This window comes from Denticeps clupeoides, chromosome 12 (assembly GCF_900700375.1).
Source record: "Denticeps clupeoides chromosome 12, fDenClu1.1, whole genome shotgun sequence".
NCBI classification, from domain to species: Eukaryota; Metazoa; Chordata; class Actinopteri; order Clupeiformes; family Denticipitidae; genus Denticeps; species Denticeps clupeoides.
Window position 1 is genome coordinate 3,857,990 of NC_041718.1, and position 22,655 is coordinate 3,880,644.

General features: G+C 43.5%; 2 protein-coding genes across 7 annotated transcripts in view; one reads left to right on the top strand and one right to left on the bottom strand.

Moving 5' to 3' along the window:
- uba7 (ubiquitin-like modifier activating enzyme 7) overlaps positions 1-5,821 on the bottom strand; it is a 45,999-nt gene extending 40,178 nt beyond the window's left edge. For all 3 annotated transcript variants that reach the window (XM_028997538.1, XM_028997536.1, XM_028997537.1), the window contains exons 1-2: positions 5,616-5,821; positions 20-132 (exon numbers count right to left, since the gene is read on the bottom strand). In XM_028997538.1, the coding sequence (XP_028853371.1) occupies positions 20-57 (38 nt within the window). In that variant the 5' untranslated portion in view covers positions 58-132; positions 5,616-5,821. The remainder of the gene's footprint in view (positions 1-19; positions 133-5,615) is intronic.
- mst1ra (macrophage stimulating 1 receptor a) lies at positions 5,582-22,444 on the top strand. 4 transcript variants are annotated; one of them, XM_028997535.1, is made up of 21 exons: positions 5,582-5,795; positions 6,510-7,789; positions 10,139-10,315; positions 12,458-12,580; positions 12,828-12,998; positions 13,089-13,243; positions 13,421-13,556; positions 14,029-14,165; positions 14,252-14,425; positions 14,566-14,659; positions 15,155-15,364; positions 15,771-15,917; positions 16,049-16,220; positions 17,034-17,120; positions 17,244-17,432; positions 17,523-17,603; positions 18,098-18,279; positions 18,959-19,068; positions 19,274-19,439; positions 20,392-20,528; positions 21,012-22,444. In XM_028997535.1, exons 2-21 carry the CDS (start codon positions 6,602-6,604, stop codon positions 21,217-21,219), a joined length of 4,044 nt encoding a protein of 1,347 aa, XP_028853368.1. In that variant the 5' UTR covers positions 5,582-5,795; positions 6,510-6,601; the 3' UTR covers positions 21,220-22,444. The 4 variants fall into 4 exon arrangements, with proteins under 4 accessions (XP_028853368.1, XP_028853365.1, XP_028853366.1 ...); XM_028997532.1 differs by having other exon boundaries at positions 5,583-5,795; positions 17,220-17,432; XM_028997533.1 differs by having other exon boundaries at positions 5,583-5,795; positions 6,554-7,789; positions 17,220-17,432.
- Positions 22,445-22,655: the final 211 nt, after the last annotated feature.

A 22,655-nucleotide genomic window follows, 5' to 3' on the forward strand; every position in this document is an offset into this window, starting at 1 on the left:
TGCAACAAACACCACGTACAGCTGCCGAGAATAAAACCCTTCGTCCAGTTCATCCATGTCGCCGTCAGCGAACTGTCCGAAAGGCCTCGTCACTTCACGTATTTCCAAGTCCTGTCACGTCACAACAGTTTACTGCAAGAGAGAAGCACGAGAGAAAAAAAGAAGACAAAAAGAAAAGTTTCACTTTCGTTTCGGCCCAAAGGAAAAATGTCGAATCAGCAGATAATCGCAGGACATCTGTGTATCACCATCAGAATAATCCGCCACCCAACTCTAATGACAAGTTCTTTTCATGCTGCTATCACAACCATAATCATAACCATAACACCAACAGCTTTCATAAAGCAGCACTAATGTTGCAGGGTCTAATTATAAATGTGGGTGAGATTTCATTAGATACCACAAGGGGGTCAAAATGAATCAGTTTTTTGGTCTGGATGTAAAACGTGTCCTCTGTATTTAACCATCACTCTTGGTGAAGATCAAGATGCTCCAGGATTGGCCAGCCCAGTCACCAGACATGAACGTCATTGAGCATGAGGATGAAAAAGGAACATGGAAGATGAAACCAAAGAATATTGATGAACTCAAGACTGCTTTCTTTGCTATTCCTGATGACTTCATCAATAAATTGCATGAATCCTTGCCAAAGAGCATGTATGCAGTCCTTCAATCTCATGGAAGTCATACAAGATATTAAATTTGGATCTCACAGCATGCTGACATATTTTTGTATTTGCAGTAAATTTGTACAATTTCTGTACAGGTGACAAAAGTTTTGTCTTTCCAAAATTTGACCTGTCTGTCTTCATTAAATGATAAATCTTTTTTCAGTGAAACTAATTCATTTCAATGAATTAAACATCATTTGGTAGGGATTTAAATTTTCATATGAGCTATTTCTAACACCAATTGATTAATTAAACGTCATCTTAATAGCAGGTGTTTCCACAAAGTAGATAAAACTAGGACTGTAGGACTGTACGAAAAGCACACCATATTGACAGAAAAACACAGAATTCTTCAGACCATTGCACAGTATTTAGTAGAAGTGCCTATTTGATCGAATACAACCATGAGATGCAACAACAACAACAAAATGCAGCAGCACGACTGATCTTCAACCTTCCCAAATTCTCCCACACCACCCCTCTGCTACGTTCCCTCCACTGGCTCCCAGTAGCTGCACGCATCAGGTTCAAAATACTGATGCTGGCCTACAAAGCCAAACATGGAGTAGCACCATCCTACCTCACAGCCCTTATTACACCTCACACTGCACCTCGTATACTCCGAGCCTCCAGTACTGCTCGCCTGGTCCCTCCATCTCTGAAGGTAAAAGGAAAACATTCATCTAGACTCTTCTCCGTCTTGGCCCCTCGGTGGTGGAATGAACTTCCCCTCGAGGTCAGAACAGCTCAGTCACTGAGCACCTTCAAACGACAGCTCAAGACCTTCCTCTTTAAAGAATATTTAGATTAACTTGTAATTTTCTTATTGTCGAACTTTGTGTACAGAATCTACAACAGAGTGAATTAAATAGATGTATTCATAGTTGGGGTCCTAGTGAACCGGAAATGATCTCTTCATCGATGGTAACTTGAAAGCACGTTGTAAGTCGCTCTGGATAAGGGCGTCTGCCAAATGCCATAAATGTAAAATGTAAATGTAAACAAGTTTTTCACACCTGGATTTGGGGGATCCTCTGCCATTCCTCCTTGCAGATCCTCTCTACTTCTGGCAGGTTGGATGGTAAACGTTGGTGGACAGCTATTTCTAGGTCTCTCCAGAGTGCTCAATCACTCCTTTGTTATTTTAGCTGTATGGATAGGGTCATTGTCTTGTTTTTCATAAAGGATATCGCTGTACACAGTGGTGGCCTAGCGGATAAGGAAGCAACCCCGTAATCAGAAGGTTGCCGGTTCGAATCCTGATCAACCAAGGTGCCACTGAGCAAAGCACAGTCCCCACACACTGCTCCCCGGGCGCCTGTCATGGCTGCCCACTGCTCATCAAATGATTGGTTAAAGGCATCTTTCCCTTTGCAACCAGTCATCATGTTCCTGCAGCTGCAAAGCACCCCAACAGCATGATGCTGCCACCACCATGCTTCACTGAAGTACGGCCAAAAAGTTCTATCTCGGTCTCATCAGACCAGAGAATCTTATTTCTCACCATCCTGGAGTCTTTATTTATTTTTTTAGCAAACTCCATGTGGCCTTTCATGTATTTTGCACTGAGAAGAGGCTCCAGTTGGTCCACTCTGCCATAAAGCCCAGACTGCTGGAGGGCTGCAGTGATGGTTGACATTCTACAACTTTCTCCCATCTCCCGACTGCACCTCTGGAGCTCAGCCACAGTGATCTTTGGGTTCTTCTTTACTTCTATCACCAAGGCTCTTCTTCCAGACGGCTAGGTCTAGGAAGGGTTCTGGTCATCCAAATGTCTTCCATTTAAGGATTATGGAGGTTACTGTGCTCTTGGGAACCTTTTTTTGTAACCTTGGCCAGATCTGTGCATTGCCACAATTCTGTCTCTGACAAATTTCTTTGACCTCATGATTCTCATTTGCTCTGACATGCATTGTGAGCTGTAAGGTCTTATATAGACAGGGGTGTCTATAAGAGTGTCACAGGAAAGGTTCTGAATACTTAGGATCATGTGATATTTCAGTTTTTCTTTGTTAATAAATCTGAAAAAATGGTCAATTCTGTGTTTTGGAGTGCTGTTTTTCAGTATGGGGTGCTGTGTGTACATTAATGAGGAACAAATTTACTTAAACGATTTTAGCAAATAGCCGCTGTTTAACGAAGAGTGAAAAACCCACTGTATATCCGTACCCACTGTATATAAGCAAGCACAAAACTTACACCAAGAGGACCAATCAACACTAGACTGTTAAAATTGATGTTGACATCAGATATTATTAGATTTTAAAAGAATCGTTTTGAGGGTGTGACAAGAATCAAACTGGTCCAAAGTAATTTATGTACTACTGCCTGAGATATTTAATAGCAATATTTATGCAAAATAGGAAAGATGGTCATTACACCTGGCTCAACTTTACAGGCGCTGTACAACCTGTGCCACCTTTGAGCCAGTAGCACCCCCTCCGCTTCGTCGATGTTTTAAGCCCATGACACCTCCAGGGGGCTCTGTGGTATAACCAGAGTCCCAGACTGATCCCCACTTTCCACCACTCGATGGACACTTAATGGCCAAGGTTCTGCTCTAATGATCCATTCTGCTGCAGCTTACTGCATTTCAATAATAATAATAATAATAATAATAATATTAGATTATCATAAACACACAATATAATTAGAAAAAGCAAATGTGCTTTTTGGGTGTGCAGACTTCTATGAAACCAGTTTATTCCTTTTTTTCTCCACAGATTTGTAATAAAAGTTATAAGAGCTATTAAAGGTTGGAAAAGTTTTGAAATGATTAACTGTGGTCAAATTCAATGCATGCCAAGATAATGTTTAGAGGTTTCTAACGAACTGGCGGTGGGTTATGTTGGTGTTCCCACTTAAGAAGTTGCCCTAATGTTCCTTGGAACATTATGTTATTTACTGCCTCTGGCTAAAGGCGACTTTAAAACACCTTCCTCCCAGCTAGCACCTGTGTTCACAGAGATGTTCAACCTCTCTTTATCTCAGTCGGTGATCCCTACATGCTTCAAGGAGTACATCATTGTTCCGGTCCCAAAGAAGAAACCCCATCCCTACCGCCCTGTAGCCCTCACCTCAGTGGTGATGAAGTGCTTCGAACGGCTGGTCAGAGACTTCATCATTTGTTCACTACTGGACACACTCGGCCCACTACAGTTTGCCTACCATCCCAATCGATGCACAGACGAAGCCATCTCTCATCTCATCCACACAGCACTCACCCACCTGGACACTCAGAAGGGAAATTATGTTAAAATGCTTTTCATTGACTACAGTTCAGCATTTAACACGATAATCCCTTCCACACTCACCACCAAGCTGGAGCACCTGGGACTCAGCTCATCTCTCTGTCAGTGGATCTCCAACTTCCTAACCGGGAGACCACAGGCAGTAAAGATGGGCGGACATGTCTCAGCCACCATCACTCTCAGCACTGGAGCCCCCCAGGGCTTGGTTTTGAGCCCCCTGTTGTACCACCACCATCATTAGGTTTGCTAACGACACCGTCGTGGTAGGCCTGATCTCCGACAATGACAAGGCGGCCTGGAGGAGGTTGGAAAGGCGACCTGGAGGAGGTTGGAAATCTGGAGAACTTGTGCCAGAGGAACAATCTCCACCTGAACGTCAGCAAGACAAAGTGGACTTCAGTACCAAGCAGGAGAGGACCTACCAGACCCCTGTCATCAACAGGAGCCCAGTGGAGAGAGTCACATCGGTGTCTACATCGCACAGGACCTGTCATGGTCCTGTCACATCAACATAATGGGGAAAAAGGCAGCATCTCTACCACCTCAGATGCCTGAGAGACTTTAGACTGCCCTCCAAGGTGCTCAGGAACTGCACCACAGAGAGCATCCTGACGGGAAACATCTCAACCTGGTTCGGGAACAGCACCATGCAGGAGAGGCGAGCCCTATAGAGGGTGGTTCGATCATCTGAACGCATCATATGTACCAAGCTCCCTGACCTTCAATCAACCTACAGCAAGCGGTGCTGGACCAGGCCCAGGAAGATAGTGAAGGACCTCAGCCACCCCAACAATGGACTCTTCTCTCTGATGCAATAAAGGAAGCACTTTCGCTCCCTGAAGTCCAACACAGAGAGAATGAGGAGGAGCTTCTTCCCACAGGCTATACGAGCTCTCAACAACAGTACATAGAACTCCAATACACTCCTGCACTTTTAATCACTTCTGGGCTCAATCCCGGACTCACCCTACCTGTTGCACATATTTTATGTTTAAAACATCAATTTGTAATATTTGGTTATGTTTGCAATATTTGCATATTGGTTCCACTTGAATACGTGCAATATTTGCAATATTGAGGTCATTAGCAGTCGCAAAAGCCTTTCACTGCATTTCATACCGTCTATGACTGTGTACGTGACAAATAAAATGTGAATTTGAAATTGAATTTAGTTGTTGTGGATCTTGTGCCTGACATCCTAGCCCTGATGTAGCTTCCTTAGTGCCGAAACATCCCACGATCATCATTTTAATAGTTTGTCGATGGTGTGTGCATGTACAAATTGGTGTCCTTGTCCGAGGACAAAGGTGATGTGCTGGAGGTGTTTATGAGCATCTGTGTTAATCATCAGTCACTCTCCGCACAACCTGGACCAGACAGATGAAATGTGCGTCCTTACTGCTCCTTAATAGTCTGAGAATAAAAAGCAAGTTGTGTTAGGTTTACGTTCTTTCTGTAATATCTGTTAATTCTGGCCCTGGGGGATTTCGTGGACGACTTTCCCCTTCGCGTCCACTGCGCATGCGCAAGTCACGTAATTAATAAATACAAATAAGCAGATACGAGGCGAGAAAAGAAAGAGTCTTTGGCCCACCGTGGGAAAAAAATATAGAGAAAAAAAAAACAGAAGTGCGTGACACACAAGCCCTGCGTGGAGAGTGAAGCACAAAAAGCGCGTAAACCAGACACCCACCTCAGCCGCACGGCGGGTTGCGCAACCAGGCCACTTCCTCAACCGCAGACCGGGCGGACTGGGCGGACTGGTGCCGGGACCCCGCACGGCGGCGCTCTCAGCCGGACACCTTCAAACCAAGACGCCCGACAGGCCGGAGGAGACGCGCCGCGCCGCCGGGAAAAGTTCGACGCGTTCCAGGTACGCGGCGCGCCGAACCGCTGCCTCCCACGAGGCTGGAATTTTATTACGCAAAAAAAGTTATTCTCGTGGATTCATTTCTATAATTCATATTCGAATTACGTCGGGAAAAAGAAATTGTGACGTACTGACGCGCGACGGGGGAACTTTCAAACATGCGCTCGTTTTTATACCTTTTTATTTCGTCTCATAAGACGTGTTAAGTTTAGGAATTGGCTTTTTTTGGCACGTTGTACACAAACGCTTAAGGGCGACGAGGCGCGTAAACGTGTCCGCACCTGCCCACCGTGCAACCAAGATCAATTTTTACTTCTCACGACAAAACGCGTGACGTCTGGGCACCAAAGATGCATTTCATGGAGTATTCACCACGGATATCGCAAATGTGCCGTGCATGTGACAAAACGCGACATTGTACCAGCAACGTTATTAAAAAACACACTCACGGACACATTATACCTGGTTCATGTGGCAAGAACACCAACTTTGTTCAGCCTGCCCTACCTGAACTCGCCACCCATCACTGGTAATAAATCATTCATAACCCTGCGCCTTATAGTGGTTTATAGTATTTATACGTTTATAGTAAGGCCGGATAAAAAAAAAAAAAAAAGAAAGAAAATGTTGTGATGTTCAGTGAGCTTAACCATCTTGAGCTGTTTACAGCAGGGAATGCAAACAGTAAAAAGTCCCTTCCTGTTTCGTCTCATACAGATATCCCGTTTTTTTCTGGTTTTTTTTTTCTGGAATGAACCAAGAAGTCTGAAGAAAACTGACTTCTGGTAACAGATCCCTCAAAAGTGGAGATGACACTGTGGGCATCGGTGCTGGCGACATGCCTCTGGAACCAGATTCACGTGACCTTTGGCCTGGACGCTTGCCCCACCTCTGCTCGACGGGGTGTGGATTTCTCCACCGGCTATTTACCCCGATACTCCTTCACGAGCCGAGCGCCTATCCAGAACATCCTGGTGAATCTGCAGAACCCGGAGCTCTACGTGGCCTCCCAGAATGTGGTGGAAGCCGTGGACTACAGCCTCGCGAAGCGGTGGGAGGTGCGCACGGGCCCCTATGGCAGCTCCGACTGCGAGACGTGCGACTGCGGGATTGGGACGGACCCACAGGGGCCTTCGGACACGGACAACCAGGTCCTGGTCATGGACGACCTGGCCCTGTACACGTGTGGGAGTACTCAGTATGGGGTCTGTCACTACCACGAGCTCAGCGGTGACGGTCAGCCGCCGGCGTCCAAGTGCCTCTTTAACCGAGGCCAGGACTCAGAGGACGACTGCCCGTCCTGCCTCGCCAGTCCCCTCGGCACCAAGGTCCTTATTGCGGAAGATGGGCACACGGTTTACTTTTTCGTCGCTGCCACAGTCAACAGCAGCGTGGCCGCAAAGTACGGCAGGCGCTCCGTGTCGGTGCGACGGCCGCTCTCGTCCAACTACGGCTTTGAGTGGATCGAGGAGGGTCTGACGGTGCTGCCGGCTCTGCGGGACTCGTACCCCATCGATTACGTCTACACCTTCAGCGTGGGTCAGTTCATCTACTTCCTGTCCGTGCAAAGGGAGAATCCCAGCCTGCCCGGCTCCAGGTTCCAGACCAGGCTGAGCCGCCTGCCGTACACGGACATCCAGACGTCCCAGTACCGGGAGGTGGTGCTGGAGTGCCGCTTCAAGCCCAAAAGGAGGAGGAGGAGTGGCGAGTCCAGCTACGTGGTGTACAGCGCCCTGCAGGCCGCTCACTTCAGCCGGGTCGGCTCCGAAATGGCGGACCGGCTCGGCGTCAAGTCCGAGGACAGCATCCTGTACGCGGTGTTCAGCGTGGTGGACGACGGCGGGCGGCCGGTCCGCAGGTCGGCCCTCTGCGCCTTCCCCCTGACGCTCGTCGATCAGCACATCGACCGCGGCGCGGCCGCCTGCTGCCAGAAGAGTCCGGTTCAGATGTCCCGGGGCCTGTGCCAGTTTCAGAACTGTGAGAGCTGCCCCCACGAGGTGAGCACGAGGGCGAGGGACATTCGGGGGAATTTTTGGAATATGAACAGGGTGGGAGTACACTCGTCGGGGCCGTGGTGGCCTGGCGGCTAGGAAAGCGGACCCCGTAGCCGAAGGGTTGTAGGTTGTTTAAACTTCTGAAGGTGCAACTGATGTCCCCTCGATCAAGGTACCATCCCCGCTTGGTCACGCGACCAACAGAATCGGTTCCCACGTCGTCTTACTGGGAGTGTAGAAAAGCACACGTTTTTTTTTTTTTACATTTACAACATTTACCAGACGCCCTTATCCAGAGTGACTTACAACCAGTAGTTACAGGGACAGTCCCCCCCCTGGAGACACTCAGGGTTAAGTGTCTTGCTCAGGGACACAATGGTAGTAAGTGGGATTTGAACCTGGGTCTTCTGGTTCACAGGCGAGTGTGTTACCCGCTAGGCTACTACCACCCTTTTTTGTGCTGGCGAGTTGAGCACAACATCGCAGAGAGCGCTGCACACCCCGCGTTCTATCTGAAAGCATCTTAAAGCTGCTCAAAATCTCCCGCTTTTCATAAAACAGTGGCGTAAAATACGTATTTTTACACTAATAACATTGTAAGAGGAACGTGCAGAGTGTTCAGCAGTGGCAATGTTCTCCCACCTCGTCGTTCAAGGCCGAGCTCAGAAAACGTGAATGGGCTTTTCAACATTTTGCACTTCAGCTTGAACTGATTTGTGCACGGTTAAAGCTCTAATGTAGTCCGGTTTAACACCATTTTCTTGTTTTACTGTCTCTGCGTTTAAGTTAAGGATTTTTGGTTACTTGAATTTTAGTTTCACATTTAATTTTTCTAACTGTCTGAAAAGCTGCAATAAATGGCTTCTTACGTTTACATATAATAGAATGTGTGTCTGGTCTATATATGTTAATATAGTTGTGAAATAATTTCATGTATAATAATCAAGATAATCCTGATAATTGTGATAACCTCTGCAACCCCAGTCCCCACACTCTGCGCCCCGGGCGCCTGTCACGGCTGCCCACTGTTGCCCAAGGGTGATGGTCAAAAGCAGAGGACACATTCCGTTGTGTCACCATGTGCTGTGCTTTCACTTGTATGGAATGATCCAAACCAGAGCAAGTTTTATAATATATTATAATGGAATTGCAGTAAAGGTGGTTCCTTATCGACTGGACAGAAAATGTACTTATTTTCAGTTTCCTTGTGGTGTGACCATGGAGCTATGTACTATTATTCTACTATTATTGTATTTATTTCATACTTTTGATTAGTTGCCTTTTGATCCTCCCTTTAGAACAGTTTTTGACTGTCCACTTCATGATGAAAGTGTAGTTTGTTCGTATCATTAACATATTATTAAGATATAACATTCTGTGGATTCTTTGCCTGGATGGTAAAATGGTGGACAGATGACATAATAACAGGAAATGATTGTTTTATCATTGTTTGCTTAAAGGCAAGGCACTTTATTAGATCCGTTTTGATTTGTAACCACGTCCTACCCTTAGATCGGCATTTAAGTGTAACTCTGGGAATGTCTTTGGTTTTCTTTGTGCTGGGTTCCTGCTTATGATCTGAGTCAGACGGAGCTCTGCCTCTGTGGAATGAGTTTAAAGGGTGAAGTGGAAGTAAAGGGAGTGTGCGCGCTGGTATTTACGTGTGATGTCTGTCGGTGGCGTGGAAGCTCAGTCCTGATAGCGGTGGTAAGGCGAGTCAAAACAGAGCTTTATGAGATTCCACAATGTCTGCATCTGATTTGGAGAGACTATTTGTCAGCAATAACAATCCCTCGCCACATCACGACTCCCGTGCTTACCTTACCTACGGGAGTGAAGTGTGGGTCAGTTCATCTGGACCGCCTATTGCAAGAGTTGTTATGCATAACCTATCGTATTAATATCTTGTCTTATAAATGAAAGTGAAGTGATTGTCATTCTAAAGTGCAAGAAGCACACCACACGGTGCACACAACAAAATGCGTCCTCTGCTTTTAACCATCACCCTTGGTGAGCAGTGGGCAGCCATGACAGGCGCCCGGGGAGCAGTGTATGGGGACGGTACTTTGCTCAGTGGCACCTCAGTGGCACCTTCGTGGCTCGGGATTCGATGGCCGCTAGGCCATCACTTCCCCATTATATTGTGGTATATGTATCTAATTACTGTACTGAAATAACTGTACAAATATACTTGTTATTACAGTTTGGGCTGGTTTTAAGTTCACCACTGAATTCTGATGTAATGTCATTTTTTTGGCATTTTGTTGCGGTTTATTTTTGCTGTATAACAACAATCCGTCTTTATCTTGATCCATGTTTAACTCTTTAACTTCAACTCTGTTCACATTTCAGAATGCCATGAACAAGGACGTGTGTATGAACCATCCAACAATGGTGTCCAGTCCCTTTTTTAGAGTAGACCTGTTTGATGGGCAGATGAAGGACATTCTTCTGACCTCTCTGCTTGTTACTGTCATCGGAAAGGACACAGTTGCCCATATAGGCACTGACCAGGGGAGACTGCTGCAGGTGAGAAAAAACTAAAAATGTATTCATGATTGTAGAGTGGTTGTAGTCTAGTGGTTAACCAGAAGTCACAGGTTCAAACAACACTTACTAAGACACTTTACCCTGAGTGTCTCCAGGGGGACTGTCCCTGTCACTACTGATTGTCACTCTGGATAAGGGCATCTGATAAATGGCAGAAATGTAAAAAATTTACATGAATTAATAGAAATGTAAGAAAAAAGGCAATTAGGTTTCATATGGCTCTGATAACTCAAAGAATTATGTGTTTCCTTATCAGCAGCTCCCCTTCATTTCATGAAGTGGAATGTTCTTGGAACCGGCCTGCGTGCTACGTGAATCATATATTTGTTGACAGGAAGATCTTCTTGATAAATGAAGGACATTAAACAGCCCTTGGCCCACATTTCAGCCAGACTGAAATCTTTGCTCAGATTCAGAACAGAAATGCATGTACGCCTTTCCTCTGCACATGTGGCACACACACCTAGCATTTTATGATGGTACTGACAATCTGAAGGCCTGACGTAGGACAGCAGGATGTGCCAAAGTGAAATAAAAGAAGAGCTGCGTGGGATGGGCATCTCAGGTCTGAGAAACTGTCGAGGCATGTTTACCATGATTCAACATCTGCTTTGGAGTAAAGCATAGGAAACTTTGATGCAATGATGTTGGCAGGGTTTTTGTTGTTTAATTGTCCATAACTGGTCAAGAGCAATATTTTTTTTTACGGGGCCCTGAATTCCGAGCCTTGTTGATGGATAAGAAAATATTGATGAATTATGGATTTGATGAATAATGTATTTAAAGAAAAGGCAGAAATATATCTCATAACAGCAGGTAGCATACAGGAATGTACAACGTCTGAGTCTTGCTCATGCGTTATTGTAGGGTTCTGATCACTTGAGCCAAATGACAGCATTTGTGAGTGATCTGGGCCCTACACTGAATGGGTGCCACCTGGCACCTAGGCATCACCTTCTTGAAGAGCGACATGTTCAAACTGATTAACTTTATTGTTTTTTGCAAATCTTCATTCATTTTATAATATATGATGAGGTTTTTATTAAAAGGATTAAATGGAAGAAAAAATGGAAGGAACCTGATGACTGACAGCTGTTTTATCAATTTATGTAAATCCTGATGATGTGACCTTACACTATGCATAGAATGTGGCACTTTGCTTAGTGCCAGTTTGAAAATAGTGCACTTTGTTTCAAAATGATGTCTGTGTGTAGTGTTGCAGGGAAATTAACTGAAGTTCATGCTCATTTGCTAGCAGTGTCCCACCCTGGTTTGGTTATTGCACTGTGCACCTCAAAAGTTGACAGTTAGTTCCCGCATGCTTACAGGGTTGTGCACTAGGTTTTTGTGATAGCTCTTTATTTTGAGAATGGACTGAGAATTTTATTAGGAGTCAGTGGAAGGGACTCTGTTCTACCTTGTTTCTTAGAATATGGGTGGACAGGAATGATATACAGTCTCAATTTCATGGAGATCTGAAGACATTGTATGCCTAAAGACAGGTAATTCATGTGTGATTTAACTTGACTGAGTATCTGCACTGTACCTGTGCATTTCTTCCTATTTTTTCTTTTGTATGTGAGTGCAGTATATCAACACCTAATTTGACCCAATGTATTCAATATATGTACTCAATGTATTCAGAATTGAATACAATAATGTATTCAATACTGTAGACCTCACAAGTGTGGTGTTTCTTTATGCATTATCCCTGTGAAAATGTACTGGTACCCTGGTACAAGATCTTGCAGGTCACTTTCCCTCTGAATGTTGAGCTTCACAGAAACTATAAAGCACATTTTCCAAGAACAGGCCAGAAGCCAAACTTGACAGGCTCCTGTGGAATTTATTTCTGCTCAGCTTCAGTCAAACTGTCACAGGACCAGAACCATACTCCATACATGCAGACCCATTATTTTTTCATCATGCAGCACATAGCCTAATCAAAATGTTCATCTTAATGTGAAAGCAACACAAGGGAGATATTTGGTTCCTCTTGAGTCAAAAGTTTACCTAAGAAAGAGATAGATGGGGAGCTAATCTGTTGTCTTTTTTCTCTGTAAATCCTGCTAATGTACGTAGTCTGTTGCAAACTAGCCTGTACATGTGTGTCCCCCCCAGTTTGTCCTAAAGAGCTCGGGCGCAACACTGTTTGCCAACTACTCTCTAGGGGAGGACACAAGTGTATCTCGCACAGCAGCTGAGCACTCTAACGCATCACTGCTCTTCGTGGTTGGAAAAAAGGTACTTCTTGATCATTTTTTGTGTGTTATTAAAGAACCTGTCATCTACTGTATTTAACTATATACTATATATTATATATACTAGCTTATATTATGCTATATAGAGACACACTTTTTGTAATTATCTAATTCTACCTGTGTCTTTGTGATGCGACAGTTACGCACGCGTTTCCTCTAGGACAAATAAAGCTTTTCTGATTCTGATTCTATGTTTATATCTCGTTGCTGTCTTGTTTTCTGGCTGGCAGCTTCTGAGCGTGTCCCCCACTGGTCCTGGCTGCACCCATTTCCTGAACTGCCCAGTCTGCCTGGAGGCACCGGCCTTCATGGGCTGTGGCTGGTGTGAAGGTGTCTGCTCCCTGAAGAGCCAGTGTGGAAAGCAGTGGAGCAGCCAGACCTGCCCCCCGGTCATCACAGAGGTACCATTTCAGTTTCATTTTGAATCAGAATTGTTTTCTTTTTTGTCGTGCCACATCACAACACATGTGGACTTGCTTGTACTTGTGCAGTTTTTCCCCAAGACGGCACCCCCTGATGGCGAGAGCGAGCTGACCCTGTGTGGCTGGGAGTTCCAGACCTCCCCAAAAGCAGCAGTGAGTCCAGAGACTCACCTAGTCAACGTGGGGAACACCAGCTGCACTGTGCTGAGAGGCAATAGCACCAGGTCTTTACCTGAAGTACTTTTATTAAGGAAGAAAAAAACAAGCATTGTTTGGACCTGCATAAGTTTTTATTATTTATTTATCTACATATTTTAGCATGTCTTCACATTCTTACATGTACTTGAACAGAATCCTTGCTTGGTTTAAAATGACTTTTCCCTTTTTCCCTGCATTTTTAGCCTAGTGTGCAGGATAGGGGTGGAGGTGTCTGGGTTGCTTGAGACTGTTCCCATCAGTTTGCAAGTAAATGAAGCCAGGGTGGAGGGGCGTTTTACCATAAGTGGAAATGCTCAAACAGAAAGCTTCAGTTTTGTGGTAATATGATTTATTTATTTAAATCTCAGATTAATTCACTGAATGTACAATATCTTTAATTGTAACAAGAAACACTTATTTATGCCATTATGGTGCCATTATAACCAGATTAAAATGCAGTAGAATTGGCATATTTAGATTGTTTACACAGGAGGCAATTTTATTCCTAATATAAATTGTATTTATTATTAACTGTCATCCACTATCAGCCAATTCACAGAACAAATGATGATATTAACCCGACGTTAATAATTATAATAATTACACCACAGCTGTGAATATTAATAATTTCAAGTCTCCCGGTCAGTACCAGTAGGTGGAGCCCAGGTCCCACAGAGCTCTATAGTTTGCATGGGAGAAGTGTATGTGCTGTGCAGATGTATGGTCATGGATATATTGGACATTTTAATTGACCTCAGAATCAGAAAACTTTATTTCAGAGGCAAATTGTTTTACACAATACACATTACAGACGCCAGAAATCACAACCATCTCACCCAGCTATGGACCACTGATTGGGGGCACACTGGTCACAATTTCAGGACCCAATATGGATGCTGGAAAAACTAGAAAAATTATGCTGGGTGGAGAGGAGTGTACTGTCCAAAGGTAGGTTTTTGATCACAATACACTCATCCTATTATTATTTCTTTTTTTTATGAAACATTTTTTTCCCTAATTGTTGTGCTGAACAGAGTTTCTTCTGAGTCCATATCTTCGATCATCTGCTCCTCAAAACCAGCCAGACAGGTGGGAGACGTGACCCTGGAGGCATTTATTGACAAATCACGTGTGGCTAACACTGCCGTGTTCAGCTACAAGGAGGATCCTGTGGTGACGCAGGTGTATCCTGCCTGTGGTTTTAATAGGTAATACATGGAAACATCCCTCAGGATAGGAACATATCTTACCTCACCGTATTATTAATCAAGGCCAAGAATGGCATGTCCTTTTTAAAATGTTTAATTAAATGAAAAGTGCAAAATAACATCTATTGCTTTTCATGCAGTGGCTCCAACATTACCATTGTCGGCCAGAACCTGGACTCTGTAAACAGAGCAATCATCACATATAACAACTCAGTGAAACCAGCCTCATCCTCTGTAAGTCACTGAACGCCGACAAATATGCAAACACACACTGACCAAAGGCCAGACATTTGGGCCTACCTTCTGACAACATACACTGTGAGTGTAATTTAATAGACATGAATGTTTATGTAAAGGTTTCAGAATGCCACCATTGCAGATTCATAGGTTCACTGCATCCATTACAGCAATAACTTGAGTCCGAAACCTCGTCAGCTATTCAAGCAGTTTAAGTATTCCTACTGCATCCTTATAATATCATTTTGAAAAAGCAGCACTTTTGGGTAAAAATATGAGGGTGGGCATAAACCCTTTGACACTGTTTGTGGCTTGGCTACTGTTATGTAGCCAAGATGCCACTGAGGTGCCACTGAGCAAAGCACCGTCCCCACACTCTGCTCCCTTTCATGTCTGCCACTGTGATGGGTTAAACACAGAGTGTGCTTTACATTGACAATCCAGACACTTAATTTCATTTTAGGTCTTTAGGCTTCTTTCTTCTGTCCACAGGAGTGTTTTCACTCTGCCAACGGAACATACATGAAGTGTCTGTCCCCGGTCTGTGAGGAGTCAACGGGAGTCTTGTCTGTGAACATGGATGGAGCGTTGGGTGTCTTTAAGCTGTCTTTCAGCTGCTACCCCAACGCCAAGCCCATCCCATTTGAGAACGATGACCGGGTGCTGTGGCTCCACCCTGGCCAAGACGAAGTTTCCCTGCATGTATGTGACTTAGCAACCAGGCCCAGTCAACAAATACCTTGTGTCATACTGAGCAGTGTTTTGTCATAATCCAAGGTTTTACCTGTTAGATGAACAAAACTACGAATTCATTTTCAATTTGTGGAATATGTTTTTATGCAATTTGGTCAGTGATCAAAGCAATGCTTGTTTTACTAAGTATAAAGCAGTGAATGTTGTACATTTCTGAGGCTAAATTTGTCAATGTTGGCTGAAATAGGTGAGGGCATGTAGGAGCACGCTCTATGCACATGAGAGATTGACTTCAGTCTGAAAAAATAGGGTATTTTAATCAGCTATATAACAAAAAAGACGTACATTCTCACTTTAATATCATTAAGTACATTCCTGTCAGGATTGAAGTTGACTGATCTGCTGTCATTCGCAGCATGAGAGGCTGGGCCTTGTGCGCTCTTGTATGGAGATCACCATGATGCTGGGAGATGTCAGCTGTAATGCCCAGATTCTGGAGAATGAGATCACCTGTAGGATCCCCAAAGGTGTGGCTATCCCAAAGGAGGGACTGCCAGTCAGTGTAAGTTGTGTGCTAATACCTGTAATTCCAACCATAATACAAGACAAATGAAACACATAAAGGCCTGAAAAAATGGAAAGATTTTTGAAAAGTCAAAAGAGATTTTGATTCCTTTTTCATGTTTGCTTCAGGTCATTGTGAATGGTCGGGTCCATGATATAGGCAGAGCAGCTGTCATTAACAACAGCTCTGCAGGATTTGTAGCAGTGGGGAGTGTCATTGCTCTGCTCTGTGGCGCCATTCTGGCTTTTCTCATCATGCACGTACTGAGGAAGAAGAAGAAGAAGGAAATTCGTGACGTCTGTAAGAACTTGAGTTGCATTAAAGCTCTACTAAAAACATGGGTAGAAAAGTAGGAAATGACTAGGGGTGTTAGAACATATCGATACAGTAATATAACGCAATATTTTCTGTGGTGATATTGTTTAAATACAGGGACATCAAATATTTTTGTATAGAAATTTAGTCTACAGTGTTCTGCCATTTTCTGAGGTCAGTGAGGTCAGGAGAGATGGGGCAGTGGTGGCCTGGTGGTAAAGGAAGGGGCTCGTAATCAGAAGGTTGCCGGTCCGAATCCAGATTCGCCGAGGTGCCACTCGGGTGGCACTCGAGTGCCACTGAGCAAAGCACTGTCCCCACACACTGCTCCCCGGGCGCCTGTTATGGCTGCCCACTGCTCACTAAGGGTGATGGTTAATTTCACTGTGTGCACCGTGTGCTGTGTATCACAATGACAATCACTTCACTTTAGATGAGAATCAGCGTGTGACTACAACCTCGACTCCTATTGATGGCGCTGTACAGCTGGGCACTTGTAATTACTCAGCGTGAAATCTCAAAAACACAACCGATCTTAGCATTTTCAGTGAATATGACAATATGTACAGTATCACAATATATTGTGATGTGTACGTATCGTGACCCAGAGAGATTCTGGAGATCCTTGCCAATACACACCCCCAGAAGTGACATTGCATGCAAACTATACTTGAACTTGTTCTTATTCATTAGTGACACATTTCATGTTATTAACCTTTTGAAAACAGTTTGTAAAGACATTAGACATCCATGTCCAGTTATGGGAGCATGGATTAATTGAAACTGTCTTAATTGCAGTGGCCGTTGAGCACCGCTTATCTCGACATTCCACGCGGTCGGGTGGAGCAGGTGCTGAGAGCATCCCAATGGGTGACTACAGAAGAAGTGAGATGATCTGTTTTTTTTTCTTCTTCTTAAGCTGTCGAAGGAAACCGAAAAAATAAGATGAGGTCGTTTAATTACATGTGTACTTTTTTTTGCCAGACCTGTCATTCATTTCCACAACAGGCTCCTCTGGTCAAGCCACACTCCCCAGTCTGACTTATGCTGGGGCCTATGGCCACGCAACCGTGCCACTGTTGACTTCCTTGGCAGTTTCTACTGAGAACCTGAGACCTGAACTTATGGAGGAGATGAATGATGTGCTGATCCCTGCTGAGAGGCTCACAGTGCAATACAACCAGGTCATCGGGAAAGGTATAATCCACCACTCATTTCCTTAAACTTTCCTGCTAGTTTCTATTTTCCAGAAGAATATATAAAGTTAAACAACCTTTTCCCATTCAGGCCATTTTGGAACTGTGTATCATGGATATCTGAAGGATGGAAACGACCAAGAGATCCACTGTGCAGTGAAATCACTAACAAGTAAGAATAAGAATTAACATGTTAATCATGCAGGGCAGTGGTGGCTTAACGGGTAAGGAAGTGAACTTGTTCAAATTCCGAACTGCCAAGGTGCCACTGTGGTCTCCAGGATCAAGGTACCGTCCCCACACTCTGCTCCCCGGGCACCCTTCATGGCTGCCCACTGCTCACTAAGTGTGATGGTTAAATGCAGAGGACACATTTCGTTGTGTGCACAGTGAGATATGCTATGCTGTGTATTACAATGACAAAAAAAAACCACTTTAACTTTTTCACTCTTTCTGTGGAATATAGCCATGTGAGAAAGAAAGCTGGGTAATATCGCAATTACTATGTTTACCTGGTAATATAATTCATAAAAACGATTGACTTGTATGGCTTTCTTTTGAAACACATTAATCGGTCATTCACTTATGTGAAATGAGCCTTTGATATGAGCTTTTATTATCCATTAAATGAGGTATAAGCTGATTGTTGGAATGTGTGTTTAACAGGAATCACAGACATAGAGGAGGTGGAGCAGTTTCTCCGTGAAGGTATTATCATGAAGGGCTTCCATCACCCACATGTGCTGTCTCTGCTGGGCATCCTGCTGCCATCGGAAGCCCTTCCCATGGTGGTGCTACCCTACATGAAGCACGGAGACCTGCGCCACTTCGTCCGCAGCGAAGAGAGGGTAAGTGGACCCGATCATGCAGGGACTGCTCACATTTCAGCACAACAGGAGCATTGCATTCAAGATATAGAAAAGGGTTAGTCACAGCCCTGTGCCCAGTGTCCCAAGATGGGCTCTGGCAGTAGGACTAAGCCGTTATAGAAAGTGACTGAGAACAAAAATGTTGTTAGTTTGTCTTCTAGATTATACAGTTAATTATCAATCGGTTATTTCCTGTTAAATACACGTCTTATGTAAGTTATTGTCATATTAATAAACACCAGTGACACGGTGCACACGTGTCTTCTGCATTTAACCCATCACCCTTAGTGAGCAGTGGGCAGCTATGAAAGGCACCTGGGCAGCTGTCTGTGGGGACAGTACCTAGAACCACCTTGGCGGTTCGGGAATTGAACCTGCAACCTTTCAGTTACGAGTCTGCTTCCTTAGCCACCATTGCCCTGAGGTAATTGTGTGGTGTATAGAAGCTCTGCAATATATTCTGGAGTTTATATATTTTACACTAACGGAAAGGTTGTGTTTAGGGAAGGAGTGATATGTGAGGATTTACATATCAAGAGAAAAGCAGTATAGTGTTGGGGCACCTACTAGACTTTCTGCTTATTTGGTGCTATATTTCTATGTCATGATGATTTTCCTAGATGTAAATTAAGATATTTTTCATTTTCTGTCCCTTTAGAATCCAACAGTAAAGGACCTTGTTGGCTTTGGGCTACAGGTTGCTAAAGGGATGGAGTATCTGGCACAGAAGAAATTTGTGCACAGAGACTTGGCAGCTCGTAACTGCATGTGAGGCCAGGAATGAACCTTTTGGGAATTTTAGATATTTATATTATTTTACAATTAAAATGTGTATTTTATATGTATAATTTTACAATAAAATTGTTAATTACACAAAGCAATAATTATGATATTGTCAGCCATGTAGAACATGAAATATACTGCTAAATGTATTAGTTTTCAGAAATGTACTAAAGCACCTTTTGTTTGGTAGGCTGGATGAGTTGTTTACTGTGAAGGTGGCGGATTTTGGAATGGCACGAGACATCTTTGAGAAGGAATATTACAGCATCCAGGACCATAAAAAGGCCAAACTGCCAATCAAGTGGATGGCACTGGAGAGCCTGCAGACACAGAAGTTCTCTACTAAATCCGATGTGGTAAATTAACATACATATACCTAGGATATGGTGAATGAGGGAATTTTACTTATTAAAGGAAATATATATTTTTAATAGAAGAATAAATGTTTTTTTTCAATCCATTCTCCTTATGTTCATAATTGTTCTGTTCTTTAGTGTCATCGTTGAAGTTGAGCTTTGTTGTCATTTCAGCTTCATGCATGTTAGACAGTACATAGTGAAACGAAACAACATTTCTCTGGAACCTGGTGTTACATGTAACATTTAATTAATGTGTGCTACACAGACAATCTGGGCTACATAGAGTGCAAACAGGGGACACAGGCAGGTGAAATGATAAATAAATATGTAAATATTATTGTGCAAATTGGAATGGTGCATTAATAGATAACATTATTCAGTATAACAGAGGTAGTGTGTGTGGGTGTGTCAGGGTGTGGAAAGACCCTGAGTGTTCAGGTGTCTGGTGTCCTGTGGGATGAAGCTCTTGCGGAGTCTGGCAATGAGGGCTGGTGGCTTTCCTGATGCAGCATGTGTTGTAAATGTCCGTTATGGAGGGAAGAGAGACCTCAGCTGATCTTCTCAGCTCTACTCACTATCCTCAATATGGTCTTACGGTCCGATATGGTGCAGTTCCCAAACCAGACAGTGATGCAGCTGGTCAGAATGCTCTCAATGGTTCCTCTATAGAAGGTGGTGGGGATGGGTACCATCTTCATAAGCATCATAATCTTTAGCAAGATTGAAGTAAAAAAGCCATGAGTTTTGAATGCAGTCATCACAGCAAACGTTAACGACTCTGAAGAGCATAAAATATGAATATGAAGCAAATTGATTTTTTTACTACATAATCTGGCATGTATTGAGTTTTCAGTTTTGTTCTACAAATTATAAAAAAGATCCATAAATGAGTAGGTAAACACAAACACCCATGCAGTGCTGATTTGTTGCCATATTGTCCATCTGCCAGTGGTCCTTCGGTGTGCTGTTGTGGGAGTTGCTGACCAGAGGAGCTACTCCCTATCCCAGTATGGACCCCTATGATGTCACTCGCTACCTGCTGAAGGGTCGTCGACTACTCCAGCCTCAGTACTGCCCTGACTCTCTGTAAGAGGCGTTTTTATCTTATACCATCATTTTCTTTAAGCGCTGATGTGAGGCACACAGTCCTCTGTTCATGGGAACATTTGAAACAAGGGTCAAGATTACTGGAATTTTCTGCACCCCGCGGTGTCATACTCTCTGGATATGGGTATGGATATTAAGGGAACAAACATCATAAGGACGAGTAATTACTTTGCAGAATGTGGTATTGTCCATGATAATTTGGTTTCTTTTTCGTTTTAAGGTGAAATGGTGAAACTGGTTTAAACTTAATTTTAAAATTGATACATTTTCTTACAAAGATGAAGCATTGTCAGTTTTCCTGCCATTTTACAGTTTCACAGTATTTTTACCATCATACTACAAAAATTTTACAATATTAATCAACACTACAAAATTGATTAAAATATGCGACATTTTGCAATTATATCAAAAACTCTCACATGTTATTCCACAGCGCCAAACTTTTTTCTGTGTGTCGTGCAGGTACTCAGTGATGCTGAAGTGCTGGGCCCCAGAGCCTGAGATGAGGCCCGACTTTCACTTTCTGGTGCAGGTAGTGCAGGACATCCTCTTCGACCTGGAGGGAGAGCACTACATCAGCCTCAACGTCACCTATGTCAATGTGGAGCCACCACGTCCGTACCCTGCACTGACCAGCTCTGTCGACACCTTGGCAGATGACCTCACCTGACCCCCAAAACCTGCTGGACTGGGGTCAGAGGCAGTGGACACTGACACTGACTGACACTGGATTATTTACAGAACTGATTGTGTGTATGAGTGCTTGAGTTGGATGTGACAATGCTTGTAAGAGCCAGTACGCAGTAAAAAAAGATAGCATTAGAGTAAAATTTACTCTATGGCCAGTGTTGACTTCAGAGTTAAAACTACTGAATTTATTGTCACGTGCATGCTGGTACTAATCTGCACTGTGTAGAGTTGAATCTTCACTGTGTGTCTGCAGAACTTTACGCTTACTGTTAGAGTTGGTTTACTACTCTATCTAGGTTTACTATAAATTGCCTCACTTTTTACTGTGTACAGTGTCAAGTTTACAAATTGTATTTTTTTACATGCACACAAGCTTTTGTTTATCTGACTGATGCTATGGGTGTGTGTTTGTGACAGTTTTATTGTTCTCAGGAAAGCTTTTTTGTCTGGTCTTATCTTGTGGTTACATTACATGTCCTAAAGGTCTGCAACTATTCCCAGCTGCAAAAAAGTTCTCTGTAATGTTTCTATAAATACAATCTGTCTGTACATAAAGTCCTATAGATTCTCAAAGAAAAAATGTAATTTTGAATAATTGGTGTAAATATTTAAACCCATTCACCGTAAGACATTTTTTAAACGTGGATTGGCAGTCACATCTGCTAATAACTTCTTAATACATCAAACCAAAGTCCATGTGAAGATGTGTGCCAAGGCTCAACAATTTACAGTATAAAGACATTCCCGATAAGCTGTATTTACTTATCAGGAACGTATCAGGAACGTCTGACTGACTATTGAGTTCAGAGTGGGAGTAGCCTAGCGGGTAACACACTCGCCTATGAACCAGAAGACCCGGGTTCAAATCCCACTGACTACCATTGTGTCCCTGAGCAAAACACTTAACCCTGAGTGTCTCCAGGGGGGACTGTCTCTAACTACTGATTTTAAGTTGCTCTGGATAGCGTCTGATGAATGTTGTAAATGTAAATGAGTTCATCTTTGAAACCATTTGTATGCTTTTTGAAAAAAAGACAAGAATGACTGAAACCATGGAGATGTCCGGAAGGCGCAAACACAGAATGTAGTGGTAATAAAAATCCAGGCTTCTCTGGAGGCCTGAAGTGCTCCCCTGCTATAAAGGTGCAGACGTTGTGAGCTGATGCAAAGGCGTGCTCGAGCTGAATAAAGTGTGAAAACATTTAGATTCTTTGAATTCATTAACTGGTTTGTCACGGACTGTTCCTGATGATCTTGATCACCGGTTTACAAAGCAGAAATGCAGACAACAGATGATGCCATGTAGGCCACAGTATATTATTCACTCAGATCGTGAGCCATGAAATTTCCCATTAAATATTAAATGAATGACCACAGTAAGACTGTGTTACTGCATGACTACTCTATTTAATAATA